Source organism: Heteronotia binoei, chromosome 15, assembly GCF_032191835.1.
Source record: "Heteronotia binoei isolate CCM8104 ecotype False Entrance Well chromosome 15, APGP_CSIRO_Hbin_v1, whole genome shotgun sequence".
NCBI lineage: Eukaryota > Metazoa > Chordata > Lepidosauria > Squamata > Gekkonidae > Heteronotia > Heteronotia binoei.
Genome location: NC_083237.1, coordinates 59,206,591 through 59,223,068, shown reverse-complemented (window position 1 = coordinate 59,223,068; position 16,478 = coordinate 59,206,591). Strand labels below are relative to the sequence as shown.

The 16,478-nt window shown below is 50.4% G+C and overlaps 2 protein-coding genes across 3 annotated transcripts in view; one reads left to right on the top strand and one right to left on the bottom strand.

The window, feature by feature from the left end:
- Positions 1-16,478, top strand: part of GRB7 (growth factor receptor bound protein 7) — a 138,470-nt gene that overhangs the window by 2,667 nt on the left and 119,325 nt on the right. For both annotated transcript variants that reach the window (XM_060256064.1, XM_060256065.1), the window contains exon 2: positions 5,724-5,814. In XM_060256064.1, the coding sequence (XP_060112047.1) occupies positions 5,724-5,814 (91 nt within the window). The remainder of the gene's footprint in view (positions 1-5,723; positions 5,815-16,478) is intronic.
- Positions 1-16,478, bottom strand: part of MIEN1 (migration and invasion enhancer 1) — a 101,435-nt gene that overhangs the window by 25,218 nt on the left and 59,739 nt on the right. The gene's annotated exons all lie outside the window — the stretch shown is intronic.

Genomic DNA, 16,478 nt, shown 5'->3' with positions numbered 1-16,478 from the left:
GAACTGGCCTGCTCAGGCTTTAGTCAGTCCCACCAGGCTCTTTTCTCCCTCCTCCTTCCCCTCCTGTCCTCACCTTTTGAAGCTCAAGGCTGCCAGAGTTCCCTCCTCTTTCTGCTTTGCCTTTCCCGGCTGCAGCAGGAAGCAGAGCTGCAAAGAAAATGCGGAGTGGATTTTCCGTTAAGGTTTCTGTGCCAAGATAGATAGGGCCCAGAGAGCTTAATGGAAAACATATTCCACGTTTTCCTTGCAATTTTGTCTGTGCTGCAGTGTTTCGATGGAGTGGAGCTCAGTTTCGCTTTTCTGCATTCCTATAGCCAGCCGAAGCTCATGCTTCCTGGAGCTGTGTCCTTGCAAATAAAGGGTTGATGCTTCGAGCCAGCTTGTCTCTGCTCAGTGGACCTAAGAACTGGTGCCTAATGAGTACTCTAGCTTGGGAACCCACAGCCAAAGGGGGATATTACAGGCAAAGGGGATATTACCAATTTGAGTAGACCTGGAGGGGGGAGGAGAAGCTTGGGATGCCATTTCATTGTTTTCCCAGGCTCAGAGCATTTTATATTGTTAGTTTCTGCTGTGATCCTTGTGCTTTTCCTTGATGTTTTATTTTAACAATCGCATTGCCACATCCCATTGTTTCCCCCATTTTAAACAAAATATTGCAAAGAGTTTTAAGCATGCTTATATTTGAAGTTTTAAAATATCTTACATTGTGTCCGTCTGTGTCCTTTATAAAGTTGATATTTCCGCTATCTGGCATTACGATACCTGGCCCCGCAGAGTCCCATTTGTGTCAGATTCAGCGCTCAACACCCCTGCCATTAGAGCCCCCCTTCGAAAGCTTCTGTTTTCCCCAGGGCAACTCATCTCTGTTTGGAGATGAGCTATAATTCCAGAGGATCCCTGGTTCCTTAGAAAACAACAAAAATGTAGAGTGCAATCTTAAACTGACTTCAGAAGAGTGTAGCGCTGCTACTTTCTCAATACCATTTCTGACGTTTTGGAGAACCTATTAAGTTTGTATATCACCTCTTTGGGGTCCCACTGCAAGAAAAGCAGAGTAGAAGCAGATTAAATACCGTATTTTTTGGACCATGAGGCGCTCCGGACCATAGGACGCACCTTCCTCCTGGGGGGCGATCCGCTGCCTCCGCCTCCGATCCCGGCGCTTCCCCTGCGCCTGCCTGCCTGGCTCCAGCTCTGCTTCCAGCAAGCGCTGGGATCGCTCCACGCTGCCCCCACCGCAAACCCAGCGCTTCGCGAGCGCCGGCTGCGGAGAGGGCAGTGTGCTTCCTCCGTGCCTGTCTGCCTGGCTCCAGCTCTGATGCTTACAGCAAGCGCCAGGATCGCTCCCTCTGCCCTCCGATCCCGGCGCTTGCTTTAAGCATCAGAGCTGGAGCCAGGCAGACAGGCATGGAGGAAGCATGCTGCCCTCCAGTTTGGTGTAATGGTTAAGTGTGCGGACTCTTATCTGGGAGAACCGAGTTTGATTCCCCACTCCTCCATTTGCACCTGCTAGCATGGCCTTGGGTCAGCCATAGCTCTGGCAGAGGTTGTCCTTGAAAGGGCAGCTGCTGTGAGAGCCCTCTCCAGCCCCACCCACCTCACAGGGTGTCTGTTGTGAGGGAGGAAGGGAAAGGAGATTGTGAGCCGCTCTGAGACTCTTCGGAGTGGAGGGCGGGATATAAATCCCATATCTTCATCTACCTCACAGGGTGTCTGTTGTGGGGGGGGGGGAAGGGAAAGGAGATTGTGAGCCGCTCTGAGACTCTTCGGAGTGGAGGGCGGGATAGAAATCCAATATCTTCTATCTTCTCTCCGCAGCCGGCGCTCGTGAAGCGCTGGGTTTGCGGTGGGGGCAGTGTGGAGCGATCCCAGTGCTTGCTGGAAGAAGCTGGAGCCAGGCAGGCAGGCGTGGGGGAAGCGCCAGGATCAGAGGTGGAGGTAACGGATCGCCCCCCCCCAGGAAGGTACCTTTGCTCCATAAGAACATAAGAACATAAGAGAAGCCATGTTGGATCAGGCCAACGGCCCATCAAGTCCAACACTCTGTGTCACACAGTGGCAAAAAATGTTATATACACACATACACTGTGGCTAATAGCCACTGGTGGACCTGTGCTCCATACACTGTGGCTAATAGCCACTGATGGACCTGTGCTCCATATTTTTATCTAAACCCCTCTTGAAGGTGGCTATACTTGTGGCCGCCACCACCTCCTGTGGCAGTGAATTCCACATGTTAATCACCCTTTGGGTGAAGAAGTACTTCCTTTTATCCGTCTTAACCTGTCTGCTCAGCAATTTCATCGAATGCCCACGAGTTCTTGTATTGTGAGAAAGGGAGAAAAGTACTTCTTTCTCTACTTTCTCCATTCCATGCATTATCTTGTAAACCTCTATCATGTCACCCCGCAGTCGACGTTTCTCCAAGCTAAAGAGTCCCAAGCGTTTCAACCTTTCTTCATAGGGAAAGTGCTCCAGCCCTTTAATCATTCTAGTTGCCCTTCTCTGCACCTTCTCTAAAGCTATAATATCCTTTTTGAGGTGCGGCGACCAGAACTGCACACAGTACTCCAAATGAGACCGCACCATCGATTTATACAGGGGCATTATGATACTGGCTGATTTGTTTTCAATTCCCTTCCTAATAATCCCCAGCATGGCATTGGCCTTTTTTATTGCAAACGCACACTGTCTTGACACATAAGACGCACACACTTCCCCCCCCCCACTTTTTTTGGGCGGGGGGGAGTGCGTCTTATGGTCCGAAAAATACGGTATATGTTTCTAATGAACATATGAAGCTGCCTTATACTGAATCAGACTCTTGGTCCATCAAAGTCAGTATTGTCTACTCAGACCGGCAGCGGCTCTCTGCAGTCTCAAGCTGAGGTTTTTTTTCACGCCTACTTGCCTGGACCCTTTTTAGTTGGAGATGCTGGGGATTGAACCTGAGACCTTCTGCTTACCAAGCAGATGCTCTACCACTGAGCCACCGTCTCTCCCAATGAAATGAAAGACATTTCTTGAAATGAAAATTAATCGAGATGGATGCAGTCACCTGCTAAATTAGCTTCCTAACGGATTGTTTAAATAAACTTCTTTGTGATGGCTACATCTCTTGTGTGAAAATGGGTTTTGTGCGCAACACGAAGGATCCTTTTTTCCCTCCTTCCTCCTCTTTTATTCTTAACGGCTTCTTGGTTGTTTAATTGCATGTAATATCACATCCGTGCTTACAACTTTGAAAGGGGGTAGATAGTTAAACAAAAATTAAAAGGGAAGGGAAGAGAGGAAGCCATGGGAAAGGCGACTGTTGAATGGAAGGTTAATTTCTGAAGAATGAGAGGGGGAACCCCCAACACGTTTTGATTAAAATCTCCAGGGCACTAGGATCAAAGATTCCTTCCCTTCAAAGAAAATCCTAAGGATGATGTTACTGATAATTTTTGGGTTTTAAAAATGCATATGCATACAAATCCTTGAACTTTAAAATGCTAGGGGGCTTTGAACGCTGCAGAGCAGAGCAGAGCCATTCCACGGTGCCAAAGCCTCCGGTTACTGCTGGTCTAAAACTTCAGTAGCTAAGGCGGCCCATCCCTCTGGGATGACAGTGCAGTTCAACACCCCACTGAGGCCTTTGCAGCTGTCTGGCCTTGTAACCATCGCTGGATCGATGGGTACGCAGTTGGAGTTCTCGCAGACCGGCTCCTCTGCCCCTCTATCTTGGCCAGCGAGGGTTCTCTGATTCTGAACATTCCTTTGGGCACTGTCTACCCTGCACGCTTTTGTCCTCGCAGCCGTAAAAGCTGTTAGCACAAGCCTATTGCAACTAGGGTTGCCAGCCTCTTGGTGGGGCCAGGCAATCTTCCGGAATTGCAGCTGACCTGGGAATTCTGAAACACAGGGCTTGCTTTCTTTTCTCTGTCTCTCTCTCTCTCTCTCTTAGCAGGAATGCACAGGAACACAGCTCCGGCTGGCTTGGCATCAGGGGCTGTGGCCTAATATGCAAAAGAGTTCCTGCTGGGCTTTTTCTACCAAAAAAAAAGAGCCCTGGTTATAACCAGGGGTGGAATTCTAGCAGCAGCTCCTCTGCATATTAGGCCACACACCCCTGATGTAACCAATCCTCCAAGAGCTTACGAAAAAAGAGCCTTGCAAGCTCTTGGAGGATTGGCTACACCAGGGGGTGTGGCCTAATATGCAAAGGAGCCCCTGCTAGAATTCTATCTCTGGACCCTGTACTAAGAGCCCTGCAAGCTCTTGGAGGATTGGCTACATCAGGGGTGTGTGGCCTGATATGCAAAGGAACCCCTGCTAGAATTCCATCTCTGGACCCTGTACTAAGAGCCCTGTAAGCTCCTGGAGGATTGGCTACACCAGGGGGTGTGGCCTAATATGCAAAGGAGCCCCTGCTAGAATTCTATCTCTGGACCCTGTACTAAGAGCCCTGTAAGCTCTTGGAGGATTGGCTACACCAGGGGGTGTGGCCTAATATGCAAAGGAGCTGCTGCTAGAATTCTATCTCTGGACCCTGTACTAAGAGCCCTGTAAGCTCTTGGGGGATTGGCTCCATCAGGGGGTGTGGCCTAATATGCAAAGGAACCCCTGCTAGAATTCTATCTCTGGACCCTGTACTAAGAGCCCTGTAAGCTCTTGGAGGATTGGCTACACCAGGGGGTGTGGCCTAATATGCAAAGGAGCCCCTGCTAGAATTCTATCTCTGGACCCTGTACTAAGAGCCCTGTAAGCTCTTGGAGGATTGGCTACATCAGGGGTGTGTGGCCTAATATGCAAAGGAACCCCTGCTAGAATTCCATCTCTGGACCCTGTACTAAGAGCCCTGTAAGCTCTTGGAGGATTGGCTACACCAGGGGGTGTGGCCTAATATGCAAAGGAGCTGCTGCTAGAATTCTATCTCTGGACCCTGTACTAAGAGCCCTGTAAGCTCTTGGGGGATTGGCTCCATCAGGGGGTGTGGCCTAATATGCAAAGGAACCCCTGCTAGAATTCTATCTCTGGACCCTGTACTAAGAGCCCTGTAAGCTCTTGGAGGATTGGCTCCATCAGGGGTGTGTGGCCTAATATGCAAAGGAACCCCTGCTAGAATTCTATCTCTGGACCCTGTAAGAAGAGCCCTGTAAGCTCTTGGGGGATTGGCTCCATCAGGGGTGGGTGGCCTAATATGCAAAGGAGCTGCTGCTAGAATTCCACCCCTGGTTATAACGCTGTGTTACTTTGCTAATGCCTGGTTTTTAAACCTCTTAAAACATTCAGTACCGCTTTCTGGGCAGTGTAGCCTATGCTCAGTACTGACAATATCCCACGACAGGCTGACCATCAGGATTGCTAGATCTCCCCTGGCCACCAGCAGTGGGTGTGGGGGGTGGTGGTAGGGTTGCCATCTTCAGATTGGGGAACGGTTGGAAATTTGATGCTGGAGCCTGGGGAGGACAGAATTACAGCTGAGCTCTAGGCGACGAGATCAGCTCCCCTGGAGAAAATGGCTGCTTTGAAGGATGAACGCTACGGCATTTATACCTTGCTGAAGCAACTCCCTTCCCTGAACCCCGCGTTCCTCAGGCTCCACCCCCGAATCTCCAGGCATTTCCTGACTCAGAGTTGGCAACCCCAGTTTTTTAAAAAAAGCCTGGCCAAGGATTTGGCAACTACTGCAAAACCAGGAGCGTGTCATGCTCCCCCCCCCCTTTTCTTTTCTGCAGGAGAACCTGGGTTCAGCCGCATCGGGACTCCGGATTCAGGACTGGATCTATGGGGGGTCACAGTGCTTTGGAGCCCAGAATCCGGGTAAAGGTAGGAGACGCTTCTTCCTTCCTTTTCTTTCAGCCTCAAAGATCGCTGGTCGACTGCCGCCGCTCTCTGTCCTTAGGCTCTTCCCACAGCGGTGGACTTAAAACACACAGCCACCAAATCTTCACATTTGTAAAGAATTACTTCGTTACATCGCTTGGACCGCTGGTTTAGAACCTTTCTGGGTGGGGCCATTTCTGAGCGTGGGCACTTCGAAATTTTTACTCCTTTTTGGAACTCGTTTACCAACCAACTCCATTCTGTTTTCCCCCTTCCTGAGTATAAATGTTTTCTTGCAGGTTGTTGCTCCCTTGGTCAACGAGGACTCCCTCATGAGAATGGTTCTCCGTGTTTCTCTCGCTGCTACTAGGCTTCCCAATCCCCAGGTCCCAGAGGGCGATCCCCCGGTTTTACAGGCTTCCCCCCTCCCCCAGCCAGCTGGCCGGCGGGGGAAGCCCCGCCCCCAGAGCCATCATGCACCTCTATGAACGATTCCCATAGGGAATGATGGGGAATTGATCAGGGGCTCTGGGGGGGGCTGTTTTTTGGGCTAGATGCACCAAATTTTCAGTATAGCATCTAGTGCCTCTCCCCAAAATACCTCCCAAGTTTCAAAAAGATTGGACTAGGGGGTCCAATTCTATGAGCCCCAAAAGAAGGTGCCCCTATCCTTCATTATTTCCTATGGAAGGAAGGCATTTAAAAATTTGTGCAGTCCCTTTAAATGTGCTGGCCAGAACTCTCTTGAAGTTCAATTATGCTTGTCACACCCTTGCTCTCGGCTCCGCCCCCAATGTCTCCTGGCTCCACCCCCAAAGACTCCTGGCTCCACCCCCAAAGTCCCCAGATATTTCTTAAATTGGACTTGGCAACCCTAGCTGCTACAGAAAATGTGGAGATGTTTGCTGTGGCCAGGGACTATTTATGTGGCAGTTTTCCTGGCACTAGCACCCTGTAGCCACCTTTCCCACCTCTTGTGCAACCGGAGTGCTGTTTTGGGTTTTTTTTAAAAAAGCAACAGCTGACATGCTATAGAATTATAAGGTTGTGGGGATATGACAATGACCGCTTTTTAATTACCTGAACAAACCTTCCTGCAAGCTAGTTTGGTGTAGTGGAGAGTGGTGGACTATAATCTGGAGAACTGGGTCTGATTCCCCACTCCTCCACCTGAAGCCTGCTGGGTGACTTTGGGTCAGTCACAGTTTCCTCAGAGCTCTCTCAGGCCTCCTTGTCTCACAGGGTATCTGTTGTGGGGAGAGGAAGGGAAGTAGGCTGTAGGTCACTCTGAAACTCTTTCAAGTAGTGAAGGGTGGGGTATAAACTAACTCCTCCTCCTCTTTATTCCTCCTCATTATTATTATTTCTCCTCCAATTCCACCACCCACCAACAGAGTACTTTTTGGGACAAAAAAAAAATCAGCAGTTGACATTTTATAATGATACATCACTGATTTTTTAAAAGAAGAAGAAGATATTGGATTTATATCCCGCCCTCCACTCCGAAGAGTCTCAGAGCGGCTCACAATCTCCTTTACCTTCCTCCCCCACAACAGATACCCTGTGAGGTGGGTGGGGCTGGAGAGGGCTCTCACAGCAGCTGCCCTTTCAAGGACAACCTCTGCCAGGGCTATGGCTCACCCAAGGCCATTCCAGCAGGTGCAAGTGGAGGAGTGGGGAATCAAACCCGGTTCTCCCAGATAAGAGAGCTCTGGCTGACCCAAGGCCATTCCAGCAGCTGCAAGTGGAGGAGTGGGGAATCAAACCCGGTTCTCCCAGATAAGAGTCCGCACACTTAACCACTACACCAAAAAGCCTCCCCAAAGCCCTGTTTGTCCACCACCAGAAAACTTTTCTTGGACTTTAATTAAAGCAATAATTGACATGCCATAGCTATAATGATGTGCCAATTGCCCATCTTTTTAAAAGCCCGCCCCAAGCCCTCTGACAGCAAGGGGCAGGTGGGGGAGAACTGGCAGTCATGGAAAATCGGGGCAAGGAAAACGGTGGTGCCAAACCTGAAAAAAATTCTGCCTTCACCAATTCTCCCTCTAAGCTATGGAGTCTTGTGAACCAAAATTCTACATCGTGAGCGGCTGGCATTAGAGCTGTGAGCTACCGCATAAATGAGCTTGCTCTGGGGCCGTTTTTCCCGAGCTACAATAAAAGTGTGAAATCCGGAAGCTAAAAAACCATGAGCTAGCTCTCACTAACTCAGCTGAGAGAGAGCACTGGCTTTCACAGCGACACCAGTTCAAATGTAGCAGATGGTGCCATCAAATCACAGCTGACTTACGGTGACCCCGTAGGGCAGGGGTGTCAAACATGCAGTTCAGGGGCTGAATCAGGCCCCCGGAGAGCTCCTATCAGGCCTCCAAGCAACTGGCTCTTGTCTGCTTCCTTCTCCCTCTCTCTTGCTTCCTTCTGCATCACACCTTGCTTTGCAAGGCTCGCTCAATCGCACAGGAGCTACAGAACAAAACCTCTGTTTTCTCCATTGTCTGAGGCTCCTGCCTTGGGGAGAAATAGCTTGCTTTGCCAGGCTCTCTGGATTATATAGCAGAGCTACTGAGCCAAGCCTCTTCCTTCTATTGACTGAGGCTCCCCCCCTCCCAAGTCCCCGGGAAAGGAAGGAAAGAGCCAGAGCTTCCTTTGCCCAGTTCCCTGAATCCAAGAAGGGAGCACATCCGGCCGGGGCTCCGGGATCTGCACCGGCTGCCAATAACTTACCGAGTCCGGTACAAGGTGCTGGTTATTACCTTTAAAGCCCTATATGGCCTAGGACCTGCCTACCTGAAGGACCGTCTCTCCCCACATGTTCCCCAGAGAGTACTGAGATCGGGAACCCAAAACCTCCTCGTTATCCCCGGGCCAAAAGAAGCCCGCTTGAAATCTACCAGGGACAGGGCCTTCTCTGTTATGGCCCCTTCCTGGTGGAACCAGCTGCCGGAAGAGGTGAGGGCCCTGAGGGACCTTGCTCAGTTCCGCAGGGCCTGTAAGACAACCCTCTTCCAGCTGGCTTATAACTAACCGGCACAAGAAACTAAGTGTGGTTCTATTAGACTTCTGTTGCTCTTAATGTTTTAATGTTAAATGTTTTACATATTTTAACTGTATTAAATACCTAAACTTAATTTATGTGGGATTTTATGCTGTAAGCCGCCCTGAGCCACTTGGTGGGAAGGGCGGGATATAAATCATAACATAAATAAATAAATAAATAAATCCCATGGGAGAAATACAAAGAAAGCACCTTTAAAACCAGTGAGTGCTAACGTCTTAAGCATGTTTAATTTTTTTTAAAAAATATATATATTTGTGTTTGCCCGTGTTCTTTATAAAATTTAGATCTCTGCTACCTAATCTTGAACAGGTCCACACATGGCCCAGCCTGACATGGCCCGGCCCAACAAGGTCTCTTTTATGTCAGATCTTGCCCTCATAACAAATGAGTTTGACCCCCCTGCCGTAGGGCTCTTCAAGGCAAGAGCGATGCAGAGGTGGTTTCCCATTGCCTGCCTCCGCATCTCTGCCCTGGTATTCCTTGGAGGTCTCCCTTCCAAATACGAACCAGGGCCAAATCATGCTCAGCTTCCGAGAACTGATGAGATCAGGCTAGCCTAGGCCACCCAGGCTGGGACAGTTCAAACGCACTTTGTCTGAGATCATAGCAAGGCTGGGGAAAGTTCTAAGATGCATGAACGCGGAGTGATGCTGTGTTCCCTCTAAGCCAGCGGTCCCCGATTTTGGCACCAGGGACCAGTTTTTTTGGAGGGCAGTTTTTCCACGGAATTGGGGAGGCGGGGAATGATGGTTTCGGGATGATACAGTTGCGCGCTTTATTTTGGTGTGGTGGTTAAGCGTGCAGACTCTTATCCGGGAGAACCGGGTTTGATTCCCCACTCCTCCACTTGCACCTGCTGGAATGGCCTTGGGTCAGCCATAGCTCTAATAGAGAGCCAGTTTGGTGTAGTGGTTAAGCGTGCAGACTCTTATCTGGGAGAACCAGGTTTGATTCCCCGCTTCTCCGCTTGCATCTGCTGGAATGGCCTTGGGCTGCCCCTGGACATCATATAGAATGCCGGTGATCACAGTCGAGAATTCAATACCGCTTATGCTGTACTGAAGCAGCGCCATAGAATGGTTTTAAAACGGAAATAAGTAAATTATGGTTTTATACGTTTTATTGGACTGATTGTATTGTATAATGTTGTGAGCCGCCCTGAGTCCGCTTGCGGAGAGGGCGGGATATAAATTGAACGTAATAAAATAAATAGTGGTGAAGTGTGTGGACTCTTATCTGGGAGAACCAGGTTTGATTCCCCACTTCTCCGCTTGCAGCTGCTGGAATGGCCTCGGGGTCAGCCAGAGCTCTCTTATCTGGAAGAGCCAGGTTTGATTCCTCACTCCTCCGCTTGCAGCTGCTGGAATGGCCTTGGGTCAGCCAGAGCCCTCTTATCTGGGAGAACCGGGTTTGATTCCCCACTCTTCCACTTGCAGCTGCTGGAATGGCCTTGGGTCAGCCAGAGCTCTCTTATCTGGTAGAACTGGGTTTGATTCCCCACTCCTCCACTTGCAGCTGCTGGAATGGCCTTGGGTCAGCCAGAGCTCTCTTATCTGGGAGAACCGGGTTTGATTCCCCCACACCTCCACTTGCAGCTGCTGGAATGGCCATGGGTCAGCCAGAGCTCTCCTATCTGGGAGAACCGGGTTTGATTCCCCCACACCTCCACTTGCAGCTGCTGGAATGGCCATGGGTCAGCCAGAGCTCTCCTATCTGGGAGAACTGGGTTTGATTCCCCCACATCTCCACTTGCAACTGCTGGAATGGCCTTGGGTCAGCCAGAGCTCTGTTATCTGGGAGAACCGGGTTTGATTCCCCACTCCTCCACTTTCAGCTGCTGGAATGGCCTTGGGTCAGCCAGATCTCTCTTATCTGGGAGAACCGGGTTTCATTCCCCACTCCTCCACTTGCAGCTGCTGAAATGGCCTTGGGTCAGCCATAGCTCTCTTATCTGGGAGAGCCAGCTTTGATTCCCCACTCTTCCACTTGCAGCTGCTGGAATGGCCTTGGGTCAGCCAGAGCCCTCTTATCTGCGAGAGCCAGGTTTGATTCCTCACTCTTCCACTTGCAGCTGCTGGAATGGCCTTGGGTCAGCCAGAGCTCTCTTATCTGGGAGAGCCAGGTTTGATTCCTCTCTCCTCCACTTGCAGCTGCTGGAATGGCCTTGGGTCAGCCAGTGCTCTCTTATCTGGGAAAGCCAGGTTTGATTCCCCACTCCTCTACTTGCAGCTGCTGGAATGGCCTTGGGTCAGCCATAGCTCTCGTGGGAGTTGTCCTTGAAAGGGCAGCTTCTGGGGAGAGCTCTCTCAGCCCCACCCACCTCACAGGGTGTCTGTTGTTGGGGAGGAAGATAAAGGAGATTGTGAGCCACTCTGAGATTTAGAGTGGAGGGCAGGATATAAATCCAGTGTCGTCTTCTTTTTATTATTACTACATTGTAATAATAGTAATAATAATAATTTTTAATTTATATCCCGCCCTCCCCGCCGAAGCAGGCTCGGGGTGGCTCACATAACGTAAATACAGCGTTACAGTAGTCAAATATAAAACAATAAAATACCCCAATTTGCAATTATTACTCAGTTAAGCATTAAAACATCAATAAAACAAAATTTTAAACCACAAATTAATTTGGTGCTACAGATATAACATAGCTTTGCATAGCGCTGGTATAATAATTCCACATTAAAAAGCCAGCTGGAAGAGGACGGGCTTACAGGCCCGGCGGAACTGGTTAAGGTCCCGCAAGGCCCGTACATCTTCTGGTAGCTGGTTCCACCAGCGGGGAGCTGTAGCCGAGAAGGCCCTCTCTCTTGTTGTTTTCAATTTGACCTGGGAGAACCAGGTTTGATTCCCCACTTCTCCTAGGGTTGTCAATCCCCAGGTGGGGGCAGGGGATCCCCCGGTTTGGAGGCCCTCCCCCCGCTTCAGGGTCGTCAGGAAGCGGGGGAAGGGGAGGGAAATGCCTGCTGGGAACTCTATTATTCCCTATGGAGATTTATTCCCATAGAAAATCATGGAGAATTGATCCGTGGGGCTCTGGGGGGGCTGTTTTTTGGGGGTAGAGGCACCAAATTTTCAGTATAGCTTCTAGTGCCTCTCCTGGAAATACCTCCCAAGTTTCAAAAAGATTGGACCAGGGGGTCCAATTCTATGAGCCCCCAAAGAAGGTGCCCCTATCCTTCATTATTTCCTGTGGAAGGAAGGCATTGAAAAGGTGTGCCGTCCCTTTAAATGTGATGGCCAGAACTCCCTTTGGAGTTCAATTATGCTTGTCACAGCCTTGATCTTGGCTCCACCCCCAAAGTCTCCTGTCTCCACCCCCAAAGTCCCCAGATATTTCTTAAATTGGACTTGGCAACCTTAACTTCTCTTCTTGCAGCTGCTGGAATGGCCTTGGGTCACCCATATTATGTGCAAACAGTGGGAGGGCTTCTGGAGTTCTTGCCCTTCTGGGGGACCTCCTGATGGTACCTGGGCTTTGGCCACTGTGTGACACAGAGCGTCGAGCTGGATGGGCCATCGGCTTCGCTTCTGAGGTTTGATGAGATCAGGTTAACTTCAGCCGTCCAGGTCAGGACAGAGGTGGTTTGGCATTACCTGCCTCTGCATGGCGACCTTGGACTTCCACGGTGGTCTCTCATCCAAATAGTAAGCACAGCTGACTCTGCTTAGCTTCTGAGATCTGACAAGATCAGGCCTAGGCTGGGCCGACCAAGTCAGAGCCTTTGCTTGTATACTGGCAGAGGAAGCACTGAATTCCTTCATTATTGGAACTCTCAAAATGTCCCTAATCCTAGAATGGAAATTGCCTCTCTTTTATTAATGGCAGCAAAGTTTTTAGTGGCCCAATCTTGGGGTCTGTCTCTACTCCTTCAATACAGCAATGGTTTTACCAAAATTTGGGGTTATTGCAGTAGTGGACAGAATTGCTTCATACTTAATTCAGGTGGATTCCTTTCGTAGTAATAACGACTTTTTGAGAAAATGGTGGGGGGGGGTTATGATGTACAAACCAATCGATCGGGATTTTGTAAACTACCACAAAACGTTTGGATTTTGCATTTTACTGGTTTATTGTTTTTAGGGTTGCCAAGTCCAATTCAAGAAATATCTGGGGACTTTGGGGGTGGAGCCAGGAGACTTTGGGGGTGGAGCCAGGAGACATTGGGGGCGGAGCCAGGAACAAGGGTATGACAAGCATAATTGAACTCCAAGATGGACAATTATGCCACTGATGGACCTCTGCTCCATATTTTTATCCAATCCCCTCTTAAAGCTGGTGATAAGTCCTCAAGTGACATGTGGATCCACCCGCCAATGCAAATCTGCATTCTGCCATGGTCCTGCATCTGGCTGAAATCCCAAAGGCTTTGATGACCAACCCTTTCCTATTGGCAGCTCTTTACTCAAAGGCTGCCGGGGGGGGGGGGGAGCCTGCAATTTGCGGACGCTAAAGCGGGGAAGCCAAAGCCCAGCGACTGGCGCCCTAGAAAAAGGCTGATGTTTCCCCAGGAGCAGGCATTGCTAAGCGGCAGGCGAGCGGAAAAGGCCGGCGCGTTGAAGGGAGCCAGGCCTGGGAGTGGGAGGGGAGCTGAGGAGAAGCTGCCGGCGATTCCGGCAGGGCGAAAGCAGGCGGGCGCGTGTGAGTGGCAGAAGTGAGGAGGGAGGCGCTAGCGGGAGAGCCGAGCGAAGAGCCCTCGAGCCAATCCGGCCTGTCTGGAGCACCAGCCAGCACGAGAGGGAACGGGGCAGGGAGAAAAGTTGGGCCCTCTTGGCCTCCCTTTGGGCGCCGCCGGGGGTTCCTTCTCCTCTTCCTCAGCCAGGCCTTCTCCCTTCGCTTCCTCCTTCCCCACCTCATCACGCGATCCCCCCTTCCCTGTCGCCGCTCAGCGCCCGCTCTGCCAGGGGTTTCCTGAAGTGGCTCTGCTGCAGCCCCTGGTAGGAAGCGAGGGCACAGGGGGTGGTAATGCGGCTGGAGCCGTCGATGCCTGCGGAGTGGCTGCGGGCGCCAAGCGCGGCCAGCAGCAACGGAGCAGGGGCTTCCCCCTCTGGTCAGCTGACGCGGCGGCGGCGCGGGAAGCAGTTCCCCCCACCCCCCACCCCCGCCTCCAAATGTTGGTGCGGCCCTGGTGTTGCTGCGGCGGCGGCGGCCCGGCGCTGTGAGGGGGAAGCATCGTCCCCCCTCCCGCTTCCGAATATTTGCAGACCGGGGGAGGAGGCTCAAAATCCAGTGTTCTCCCGCCAGGGCGGGAGATTTGGGACGCCTAATTGTTTTGTATCGAGTTGGAGTGCTTTAATGCTTAACGTGCAGGATTGTTTTAAGTTTCATCTTCGTATTCGTAACAGTGCTTTTTCGTAGTTGTTTCGTTATGCGATGAAATGGCTTTGTTTCTATTTTGTTATTTTAAAATGGTTTAATAAGTATATATTTTTGAAAATTAAGAAAGAAAAGAAACAAGCAGTGAGTGAATTCTGACTGGGGCTTCCCTGCTCTGTGGGACACAGAAGGCGGATGTGGAGAACACGCTGACCTGATTTTCCCAAGGCACAAAATAGCAATCCAAGACGTGGCCAGTTCCCATTTGTAGATTATGCTCGACCTCAAGACGAGGCCCCCTTAGGACCAGGGTCAGTTTAAGACTCTTTGCTCTTAGCTTACACAAGAACATCGCCTCTTTCCTACTCCCGCTCCCCTGTACAGTGGTGGAATGGTCTACGATACAGGACTTGATTTGTTACTCTTCCATTCGTATCTGCTGTTTTATCACTGTATCCTTTTTGAATCTTCAATAGAACTATTATTTTTTTTAAAAAAAAGACAGGGCCAGGCTGGTGGGGGGCCTTTAAAAGGTCAGGGAAAGGGAAGAGGGGTGGTTGACCTCAGCTGTGGGGTCTACCCGTGGCCTAATGAGAAGGTAATGGCCCTTATTTCTTGTCGGGACCTCCCACCCAGTCGATTTGATCCTTATCAGAGATTGCCCCCCAGCGGGGCCAGGCCACACACAGACTATTCCATCATCCATACCGGCCTGCCAGATCTCATGCCTGGGCCTCACAAACTGCTGACACATCGCCCGCCCAGTCTTCCACAGCTGCCGCAACAGCAGCACTAGCTGCAGAACTTAAGTTTGGGTCTCTTGCTGCCCAAATTAAAACCACTGGACTATTCCTCCCCCCCCCCCCAACAAGCAGCTGTGTGTAGCCAGCAGGCCTTTTTTTGTAGCAGGAACTCTTTTGCATGTTAAGCCACACACCCCTGATGTAGCCAATCCTCCAAGAGCTTACAGGGCTCTTCGTACAGGGCCTACTGTAAGCTCACGGAGGATTGGCTACACCAGGGGTGTGTGGCCTAATATGCAAAGGAGTTCCTGCTACAAAGAAAGCCCTAGTAGCCAGCCACTAAGAAACACTTGATCTTTGCTAAGGTCTTTGTACAGGGCCTACTGTAAGCTCCAGGAGGATTGGCTACATCAGGAGTGTGTGGCCTAATATGCAAAGGAGTTCCTGCTACAGAGAAAGCCCTGGTAACCAGCCACTAAGAAACATTTGATCTTCCAAACGGGGCTTTTTTTGTAGCAGGAACTCCTTTGCATATTAGGCCACACACCCCTGATGTAGCCAATCCTCCAAGAGCTTACAGGGCTCTTCTTACAGGGCCTACTGTAAGCTCTTGGGAGGATTGGTTACTTCAGGGGTGTGTGGCCTAATACGCAAAGGAGTTCCTGCTACAAAAAAAGCCCTGCTTTCCAACTACAGAACATTCCGCCCCTTATCACATGTCTACGTGTAATACAGTGTATTTTCAGTCTCTTCAAAGAAAGAGGTAAAATTGCCGTTTGTGGTCATAGCAAGCAATTCAGAGCGGCCAATCGGCTTGCCGCGGCAGGCTGCTTCTTCGCGGCTGTTTCGATTCACCGTGGCTCCTGGACAGGAGGGGACTTTTCCAATGTTCACTCTATTCCCCCCCCCCCCTACTGAGTGGGGCAGTTCCCATCCTGAGCAGAATAGAACTGCTGTAATCTCAAAATGGGCCACGGGCAGTGCAAGACCCCGCATGGCTCTAGATCGCCACTGAGCCGGACTTCCCATGTTAAGGAACTGCCGAGGTCCCCAACCCCTGGGCCGTGGACCGTACCAGTCTGCGGCCTGTTAGCAACCAGGCCGTGAGTTGTAGAATTATTTCGTGATGTATTATCAGAGATATCTAAAACTGATGTCTAAAGCTGAAGGTACTCAGCTGTCAGTAAATAGTTTTGAAAAATATAAAGCGGGTCTCTTTAGGAAAGCCCAGGCGGTCCTCAGGAGAGATGCAAAGACTCTCCTGTCTTTTCCCACCCGGGAAAGAGAGAGAGACCTCGCATCGTCAGTCTCCTTGGTTCCACCTTGCGTCGCTCAGAGATCTCTGATTGTTTGGGTCGGTGTTTTTCTATAAAAAGCAAGCTTAAGTTTCTCAGGATGCTGATCGATGCTGTACTCAGGGCCAATTTCTTGCGGCCCTACTATATATAGTTCCCATAGTTAACTTTTAATAACGGCAATAATAATAAGAAGAAGCGGTGCCAGTCGGTGCTCTACACAGAGTTGCTAACGGTTATTACCG